Consider the following 9,806-nt stretch of genomic DNA (forward strand, 5'->3'; position numbering starts at 1 on the left):
TTTTTTTTTTTTTTTTTTTTTTTATAATTTCAACAATATTTCCTTCACATCTTCATTGAAGTATATTGTATGATGTATCTTAGTTCATATCGGAATAATAATGACTTAGGAATAATTTACAGTTATAAACATATGTTTATACGTAATTTGAGTGACGAAATGTTACATCTCAATAAACGAATCAAATATTTGATTTACCGTTTTAACTTATTTAGATTCAGACAAACGATTCAAATATTTATTTATTTAAATATTTTTAGATACACAACAAAATTTATAATATACTTCAAATTGTGGGTGTTTTAAATTAGAAAAAAAAAACCATTTATATACCAAAAAAAAAAAATATAACATAAAATATGATTATAATTTTTTTATTTGTGAATATATTATAAAAATGGAAAAAGGGGGGAAATAGTGAAAAATAAATAAATTAAAATTAAAATTAAAAGTTATATATCAAAATCTCAGAGCTGTGTGAGTTGGATTGACTGCAAGCATACGTGGCGGATGTTGATTGGAAAGACCATGTCATCTGAGAATTCATCGGAAAAAGTATTGAAAGAGAAAACCTAACATCGAATTTCATATTGGTTCTTCCTCAGCTCTCCCTATTCTGCAAAATTTCTGGTTCGTCTCATCTTCATCGTCTCCGAATTGGATTAGCGTCGGGATCCAGCCGGGCATAGGTAGGCGTAGAAGCCGATCAATCAGGCAAGATTTCATTTTAAAAAACAACTTCTCTGTTGATATCTTTGGATTTGCTCAGTCAATTGGTTTTGTAACATCAAGATTACGAGTTTTTGGTTTACCAAGTTTAATCTGATCATGTTGCAAAAACATTACACGGCCGGAATCAATAACGAAGAAACGTCGGGGCTAGAAAAAATTGGAGGGAAAATAAAATGCCTTGCCCGGCTGGCGCTATGGATTGATGAGATGTAATTGACGACCTGTTATCAAATCTCGGAATTAAGCATAAAATGGAAATCATTATAGCCTCTGGCATTGAAGTCCATGAGATAGAAACCACAGAATGAACTTTCCTATAGAAGATCTTCATCATTGAAAAATCCCTACTTTTCCTTCAGCCAATCCAGGAAAGCTCGGATAACTTGGAGAAGGAAAATCCTTACATTGTTAAAGCTTTTTATGCATTATTTCTAAATTTAAATGTCTTACGTACAAATAACTAATTTACTGTATTTTTAGGATGGGTACCGATGATATTTTAGCATCACATATATTGTTTCATTTGGCTGACATTTCAACTTCTCATATGGCAGTGCAGTCGAGAATGATGAAGCTGCAAACATATGCGGGGATTAGTTTCATTGCAACCATAGTGGTTATCTATCATGCCTTCAACAGTAGAGGCCAGTTCTACCCAGCACTGGTCTATTTATCGACTTCCAAGATAAATTTAGTGCTTCTTCTCAATATGGGTCTAATCATCATGTGCATTTTGTGGCAGCTAACAAAAAAAATATTTCTCGGTTCTCTTAGAGAAGCAGAGGTTGAGAGGCTCAACGAGCAATCATGGAAGGAGTTGATGGAAATCCTCTTTGCCATAACTATTTTCCGCCAAGATTTTTCTGTTTCATTCCTTGGTATGGTTACGGCTCTGTTGTTGATCAAAGCTTTGCATTGGTTGGCTCAGAAGAGGGTTGAATACATGGAAACCACTCCATCGGTGCCGTTGTTGTCTCATATCCGGATAGTTTCCTTCTTAGGCTTCCTCTTTGTTCTAGATAGTCTGTTTTTTTATAATTCGATAGAATCTCTGATACAGACAAGGAAGGCCTCGGTTTCCCTCTTCTTTTCATTTGAGTAAGTTGTCATTTTCCACCGTATGTGATATTATCTTTCTTCTTCCTCTTCTTTTTTATTTTTCTTTTGTAACAAACATAAATATTTCATTGATATGATGAAATTACAAGAGGAAAGTCCTATCCAATGGATTACAAAAAGCGTTTCCAATTGATCATGGGATTTTTAACCTATAATTGGTCATGAGATTCGGTCTATATCTTGATTCTATATTTATACCAGTTTAAATTATGATGTTCATCGATTTGAAATTTATTGAACGTTTGGTACCCTAAAAATTTCATCAAGGCATTATCTGTGGTTAGAATGTCAGAGATGCCAAGGACATGTTAGATGAACTCACAAACTATTGTTTATATTTGTTATTTAAGTTCTTAATGGAGAATTGTGGCTATTGGAATACTATCTTGTAGTCTTTGTTTGCTAGAGCTAAGTTTTCAAATATCCTATGATGTTTTCTTATGACCCTTAGAAGCTCTTATATCATCATAAAATAAAGTCAATGACTTGTTTTTCAGGTATATGATTCTTGCAACAACGGCTGTCTCAACGTTTGTAAAATATATTTTCTACGTCAGTGATGTACTCATGGAGGGACAATGGGAAAGGAAGCCCGTCTATACATTTTACTTGGAACTTATCCGAGACTTACTTCACTTGTCAATGTACCTGTGTTTCTTTCTTGTGATTTTCATGTAAGTACTCTAGCTACACCTGTTAAGTTATCTCATTCTTGTGACCTGGAAGTTCAGAAATAATTTCTTCTGCATATATGTGCTCATATTGCGTATGCCCAAATGTTAAAGTAGTAGAACACTGGTTCTTCTAAAGAAATACTATGCAAACCAATAAAAAACGAATGTGGTTACTGGGATTTGTGTCCTTACATGTATCAATGGCTGTCGTATTTTGCTCTCATGTTAATTGTGGGAGAAGGCTCATAAGTCATAACAGTAGTCTCTTATGACTGACATGGTCTTTGTTGTTTGTTTGGATATCCTTTTCATTTATTTCCAATCAGTCGTTGTTCTTAATTTCCTTCCTCTTTTAAGATTGAAAGCGGCAGTTGTTGTTCTAAAAATAAGTCAATTACTATCCCAAAGGTTGATGATTCGATCCTCAACCTAAAAAGTTGAAGATGCATCCATATCAACTTCATCCCCATTTCACATCTTGATTTTGCTGACTTTGACTTTGCTCTTGCAGGACCTATGGTGTTCCTTTGCACTTGATCCGAGAGCTCTATGAGATCTTTAGGAATTTTAGGATTCGTATTGCAGATTACATCCGTTATAGAAAGATTACTTCAAACATGAATGATCGCTTTCCTGATGCAACGTCTGAAGAACTCAATTCGTGCGTACATGCTGGGTCAACTTGTTGTTTCTTTTATGCTTCCAGTACTTTTATATTGGCTACTAAAAATCCTTCTATGGAATTGTAGAAGTGACGCAACATGCATTATCTGTCGTGAAGAGATGACAGTTGCAAAGAAACTAGTATGTGGACATCTTTTTCATGTCCATTGCCTCCGATCCTGGTTGGAGCGACAACATACTTGCCCAACCTGCAGAGCTCTTGTTGTACCACCTGAAGGTTCAAGCACAGCAGCCGGTCATCATGGACCACAATCTGATGCTAACCAACAAGGTAATTGCACCAATAAGAATTCAATTCAATTTACTGCCTGGCTAAAGAATCCTACATCTTGTACAATTATGATAAGTTTATAAATTTCTTCCGTGTATATTTCATCTGGTTGTGAACCTTATTGGATCTTTCATTTGAGGAAACTGAAACTTCGACTAAGGAAAAGCATGAAAGATCCAGAAGATCTAAGCTAAAAGAGTACTCTTTGATGTTGCTTATGTTTCATTCAGAAACCTAAAGATAGGAAATATGAATCTTCTCAATGTTCTAGGGACAGGAAAATATCTTTTCCACCTTCCTTGTCTCCCACAAATTAGTTCGTGCAATGCTTTTTTAGTATCTTGTTTGTGCAATGCTTCCCCTGCATCTCTGATTCTTTTTTACAAGTGGTGCTTTGTATCTGGCATATAGTAACCCAATTTGGTTTAACGTTTCAAAACTATTAAATAATCTAGACCATTAATAACCCTGCAAAAATAAGCTATCAGTATTTGCAAGTCTTCTCCATATATATACCTCCCTATCAGTGTGAAAGAGTTGAAATTTGGGTCTCTCTCACAATTCATTTCATGGTTGTTGACTTTCTCTCTATTCTCTTCTCTGTTATTATTTCTTTTGTATTCATGATTGTTTTTCTTATGAGACTGTCCTTAAAGTTGTCGTTTATTTTATATATTTTTTTGTCCTACAACTCAATCTCATCCAAAGGAAATAGTTTGAAGAACCGGCTATGAACTTTAGCATATCTCTTTGAGAAGGATGATTATTCTTGAACTGGGCCTCTGGTCCTCCGTAAAAATTGGGCGCTTCATTTTTTCTTGTTTTGTTTTTAACTTTCTTATTGTGTTAGAAAAGGTGTAGGAGTAATTTAGAAAAGGTGTAGAAGTAATTTCCAAGTTTACATGATCTAATTGCTTTGGACTAAAATGTTTTGTTGTTTGTGCATTCTTTTAGCATTCCCTTCAGTGTATCTGCTTTCTTTAATAGAAGTTTTTTACTCAAATCATTGAACTGATGGTTTTACTTGATTATTTTTCAATATGGGGTTATACCATGCTGGAACTTGGATACAATGCAATGACTGATCTTTCTGTTGAAAACAGGAACAGGAACCACAAGTTCATCCGCGCAAGGTACGAGTGATACAGGTGTTGCTAATGATAATTTGAGCCATCATCAGGCTAGAGTCCGAGCTGCTGCGGCTGCAGCTTCTGTATATGAGAAATCATATGTTTATCCTTGTGCGAGCACATTAGTATGGTATGCATTTATTGCAAACATCCCACACACGCACCCACCAAAAGAAGGAGAAGAGTATGACAATTTTTTTTAATTATTTTATTTATATACAGGTCTCCTGGATATGCAGTAGTTCCTCAGGTTGAAAGACCTTTGCCTGACTCCAATAACATAGAACCAAATGGACATCCACAACAATTTTCTTTTACTGGCGGCCCTTCCAACCTGTCCTTTACTCAATTTCCCCAGAATCTTTTTGTTCCTTTTCAGCCACGAGAGGGTACTGGAAACAATACGGACGGATTGGGCAGTAGTCAAAATGTATCAGGCTTACATCTTGAAGCTCAAGAAAGATTTCTCCAGCAACAGATTGAGGTATGTTGTTTAATTTTTGCATCAACGTTATCTAGTTGGGTCTCATTCTTCTTGATGGAGCCTTTTTCTCTAGTTGGGCTCCCTTTTGTGGTCTTGTTTTTTTGGGTTGCCTTGTATTCTTTCATTTTTTTTCCTCATTAAAAAATATCATTTCCCAATGAACTCTCTTGTTTGGTCAGTGTATGTTTCGTTTGTGCTCTTGTTGCTGGGCCTCTGTATATTCTTTAGCTCAGTTTTTCAAGGGGACCAAAAAAAAAAAAAAAAAACTCAAATGATCGTGAACAGTAGTTTACTAGTATGCACATGGCCGTGGGTAAATATTGAACTGTGGTCATGACATGTGCTTAGGCACTTGATTCTTAGCGTTGTTTGGTTTTCCCCTTTGTGCTGTTTCCTTGACCTCTGATGTTCAACGACGAAAAGCCAACTTTTTTGCTTTTATATTCGTGGTTTACCGTTGGGGTGTTTGAAAATGAGCTACCATAAACAGTTAAAAAGAAAAAAAAAAAAAAATTGTGATACTTAAGGAGATGTCCTGTTAATATATAAATTTGTATTTATTAGGTAAAGCATATGAAATTCTTTCTTTTCTTTCACTGTAAATACGGTTCTTCATTCAATTCTTTCAAATTCATTGAAAACTTCATTCAAACTAGTTTCAAACTAGTTTTAGTAGAGGTTGAGGATTTCTGAATTCAAAATTTCATGTTTTCCAACAGATCCTACAGAATCAGCTGCAACATCTCCGTAAACCAGAAGTTGAGGAAAGCTCAGGAGCAGGTGAGGCCGATAAGAAAGGGAAAAGTGTAGCATTCTCGTCACTGTCGTCGCCGTCACCATCGCCGTCGTCATCTGATTCTCGATGAGATAGAAGAAATGATGTGCATATAATTATATTTGTGTAATAATACAAGACTGCAGAGATTGAGAGAATGACATAGATATCTGTTTTTGTATACGGAAGATGTTTTTGGTATATTTTTAGAAGCAGTCTTCTTCCCCGTATTGGTTGGTTGATTGGTTGGTTGTAAATGCTGAATTTAGCGTCTCTTTTGAAGCAATTATGCGGCGGTCAAAAAGGAATATTAAAAGTTCTTTCTACCAAAAGAAGAAGAGAGTGAGTTTATTCAAACATCTTTGGTTTCTCTATTTTCTTACTCTAAAATATGCCTTTTGAAAATCAATTCTATTCTCATGCGCATTTGTTGCTTGGAAGTGGACGTTTAGAAATACTCACATGCTAATCTCTAGTTTTATTCTTCATCAACAAATTTAATAATTTCTAAACTTCGAGTTTTGTGTCGTTTATAAGACATAAAATATAATATATTGAAGTCAAACGTTTGAATTTTGTATTTATTATTTTAAAAGTCAAATGCTTCAATTTTGCATTTATTATATTAAAATAAAAATAAACTTTAAAAAGTAGTTAAAAGTTTAACTATAAAAAAAATCTAATAAATTTGTTTCTTTTGAATTCTTAAAATATTTTAAAATTTTAAAAATTAGTTGATTTATTGGAGATATGAGTGTGAATTATGTTCGGAGTAGAAGTTTAAACTTTCAATAAATTTGTATCTAATGAGTGTCTAATCAAATAATTTCAAAATAATACACTTGTAATTTACCATATTAAATTAATTTAATTAACCATTTCTTAAATAGTTTTGTTTAATCTTTCCTTTGGGCATTTTAATTGGGTGGTTTTTTAATTTTTTAAATGCTCATATTTTCATTTTGTTTTTACTCTTTGATTAAATTTCATAAATTAAAATTAATTAATTATTTTAAAAACTAACTCAGATTAAAAATCCCTTTCATAATCTAAAACATAGCTAGTAGATTCATATGAACCTTCTGTTCGTATTATTTGTATGTATATATATATTATTTATTTATTTATTTATTTGTAAAGTTAGAAGAACATAAGAAAAACATGAATGTTGATTAAATTTTGCAGTCCAATTATTACAATGAACCCACAATAGATGAAGAGAAGAAAACACCGGTGGGAAAAAAAAGGATAAGGGCGGGGCTGGCAGCCGGTAGCCGGTGGGAAGGTGGTTTGACCGTTCAAACGGTACAATGGAAAAATAAAACGAAAAACGAAAACAATGACAGAATAGAAAGGTAAGCCCTTAAGCCTTCTCTTCTTCCGTTTCATTTCAACCCACCCCAATTTCTCTGCAATTCTCCCTCCTCTCTTCACCCCATTTCAGCTTCTTCGTTATGGAACCCTTCAACCTCTGCATATTCCCAATGTCATCTCTTTTTCTTCCCCTATAGCACTTTCTTCATTTCTTTACTTCAGCTCTCATTGGTCCTGTTGCGGTCAACGGGGCTCCCTTACGTTTTCAGCAGCTTCCTCGAAGCTTCCCTCATAATCAATTGGTTAACGAGGGCGGAGCTCTGGTTCGAGGATTCTGCTGGGCTTTGATTGATCTCTTTGCGCTCCCGCTCCTTCGAAATCGCTCTGCCTCGTTATGTGAATTTGTTTCTAGTGTAGATTTTAGTGCCTGATTTTGGTCTGCGTGATGTTGGGGATGTTGGGTTCTTCGTCTTCTCTGTGGATCATTTTGACGCTCGGTTTTGTTTCGCTGCTCTCTGCTAATACCGAAGGTATTTGCTTCTTCAACTTCCCGTTGTTTCTCATCCGCGTGGCTAATCTTTGCTCATTTAGTTTTGTTTCTGTTTGACCATTTGGTGCTGTTGATAATGACAATATGAATGTGACCCATCTGTGTCGTTTCGCTCGTTTGATCGCCGGGAAATCTGATATGTAGATTAGGATGCTTGGGAATTATTTAGCAATCTGGGCATAGCTCAAATCAAACAGTTCTAGATTTTTTCTTTTGGTTCCATTATATTGCACATAACTTTAGTACAGGTCGACCCATGCGATTACATTTTGGGATAGCAATGCACAGTTTGGAATAAGAAGCATGGTTTAGGTTTTTTGCTGGAGATTTTTCAGTATGTTTCTAATTTATTGGATAAACCTTACAATATGGTAATTTAATCGAACAAGAAGTTCTGTTGGTTCGAGACTGGCTTTCTAAAGATTGCAACGCCATTGTACCAAGTTTGTTTGTTTATCCCTTAACTTTTCATGTTTGATTAAAGTTTTGAATACATGAACTGGGCTGTGATTTTGTGCGTGCTTGTTTATTGGACTAACTTTTATGAACTTTTGTGGGGGCAGGCGATGCTTTGAATGCATTGAAGTCAAATTTACAAGATCCCAACGGTGTACTGCAGAGTTGGGATCCTACGCTTGTTAATCCCTGCACATGGTTCCACGTTACCTGTGACAGTGATAATAGTGTCACTCGAGTGTAAGCTTCTACGCCTACTAGGAGCTTGGAACAAATGTTGTTTTTGGAATTTATTATTATGAATGCTGCCCCTCAATCTTTTCCCTTTTATTTGTCCAGTGATCTTGGAAATGCAAATCTATCTGGCACGTTAGTTCCACAACTTGGTGATCTTCCGAGTTTGCAATATTTGTGAGTGTTCAACAATTTGGGCTTCCACTGATCTTTTTATTTTGATTCTCCATCTTGATTATGTCTCTCCCTGTCTCTCCTCTCTCTTCCTGGCCGAGTTGTGGTGGTTCAAGGAATTTATAGATCAAGTTTACTTGTGTTTTATTATTATTTTTTTTTCTGATTGATGAAGGTTATCTTTTCATCTAGTTTACCAAATTTCATGATTTACATTTCTCATAATTGTTACACATCTTAGTCTTTATGCCTTTATCAAGGGTTGGATTAGAAAAAAGTGATAGAAACTATCTAAAAGATCCAAGTGACTGGATATTCTTATAAAGTAAAAGTGAGGGAATGCAATTTATTTATGATAATTATCTTTGTTGCAAATAATTTGAACTCGTTTAATATGACAGGGAACTATATAGTAACAATATTACTGGAGAAATTCCGCGAGAAATTGGGCTTTTGACAAACTTGGTGAGCTTGGACCTTTACTTGAACAATTTAACTGGTCAAATACCTGTCACACTTGGGGAGCTTGGAAAACTGCGTTTCCTGTATGGTTACACATCCTTAATCTTTTCCCCCTTTAGTAATCTTGTTTAGCGTCTGCTTTATATTTTCTTCTTTTTTCCTCATGCTTTTGCTACGTGGTTTAGCTGTTTTATTTACTTTTTTGAGAATGAATTTTTGTTTTGTTTAATCTTTAACTAGTAATGTGATTTCATTGGGAAGAAGAAAAAAAATTCAAGAGAGTAGTTAACTTTTATTTCGGCTTGGTAGTAATTAAGTATGATTTGAAAAATATGTATAAAGTAGATGTGTGTTATTCTAACTATTCGTAAAAAAGATGTGATTAGTTGGAATCAAGCACATCTACCTTATACATGTTTTTTTAATTTAATGTTCTAATTTTTTACTATGAGGGTAGTGCACAATGGCTTTCTTTCTGCTTAGTTCCAAGCAAAGAGACCAGAGAAAGAATATACATTTGGTATTATCTACATCCACCTTCACTGCATGCTTTATATGTATATTTGTCTCCATCCAATCAAAGATGTCTATGGGAACTCCGCTTTCTCCTATGAAGTGGCTTTAATCATGACAAATATGGAAGCATTTCGATTGTGAATGAAAAGAGGAGGGCTTTGTACCAGATTACGATGGAAAAAATAATGTTATAAGTTATATGTCAACGTGTCATTCTTGCTTTATAACCCC

The 9,806-nt window shown here is 34.7% G+C and overlaps 2 protein-coding genes across 4 annotated transcripts in view; both read left to right on the top strand.

Annotated features, from left to right (window-relative positions):
* Positions 1 to 564: 564 nt before the first annotated feature.
* On the top strand, positions 565 to 6,228 carry LOC111482600 (ERAD-associated E3 ubiquitin-protein ligase HRD1B-like). Of its 2 annotated transcripts, none has more exons than XM_023128448.1 (8): positions 565 to 714; positions 1,292 to 1,830; positions 2,349 to 2,525; positions 3,037 to 3,186; positions 3,275 to 3,480; positions 4,584 to 4,740; positions 4,833 to 5,094; positions 5,814 to 6,228. In XM_023128448.1, the coding sequence occupies exons 2-8, from the start codon at positions 1,298 to 1,300 to the stop codon at positions 5,958 to 5,960; spliced, it is 1,632 nt and encodes a 543-aa protein (XP_022984216.1). In that variant the 5' UTR covers positions 565 to 714; positions 1,292 to 1,297; the 3' UTR covers positions 5,961 to 6,228. The 2 variants fall into 2 exon arrangements, with proteins under 2 accessions (XP_022984216.1, XP_022984215.1); XM_023128447.1 differs by having other exon boundaries at positions 566 to 714; positions 1,287 to 1,830.
* A 973-nt stretch (positions 6,229 to 7,201) lies between these two features.
* Positions 7,202 to 9,806, top strand: part of LOC111482598 (BRASSINOSTEROID INSENSITIVE 1-associated receptor kinase 1-like) — a 6,766-nt gene continuing 4,161 nt past the window's right edge. For both annotated transcript variants that reach the window (XM_023128444.1, XM_023128443.1), the window contains exons 1-4: positions 7,202 to 7,713; positions 8,297 to 8,429; positions 8,529 to 8,600; positions 8,999 to 9,142. In XM_023128444.1, the coding sequence (XP_022984212.1) occupies positions 7,629 to 7,713; positions 8,297 to 8,429; positions 8,529 to 8,600; positions 8,999 to 9,142 (434 nt within the window). In that variant the 5' untranslated portion in view covers positions 7,202 to 7,628. The remainder of the gene's footprint in view (positions 7,714 to 8,296; positions 8,430 to 8,528; positions 8,601 to 8,998; positions 9,143 to 9,806) is intronic.

Source organism: Cucurbita maxima, unplaced genomic scaffold (assembly GCF_002738345.1).
Source record: "Cucurbita maxima cultivar Rimu unplaced genomic scaffold, Cmax_1.0 Cma_Scf00008, whole genome shotgun sequence".
NCBI lineage: Eukaryota > Viridiplantae > Streptophyta > Magnoliopsida > Cucurbitales > Cucurbitaceae > Cucurbita > Cucurbita maxima.

Excerpts from the sequence above, each read along its gene's own strand:
- LOC111482600 (XM_023128448.1), top strand. The coding sequence starts at position 1,298 with ATGATGAAGCTGCAAACATATGCGGGGATTAGTTTCATTGCAACCATA. Across the intron at positions 3,187-3,274 it reads ACGTCTGAAGAACTCAATTC|AAGTGACGCAACATGCATTA; the intron begins GTGCGTACATGC and ends ATGGAATTGTAG. Across the intron at positions 5,095-5,813 it reads TTCTCCAGCAACAGATTGAG|ATCCTACAGAATCAGCTGCA; the intron begins GTATGTTGTTTA and ends GTTTTCCAACAG.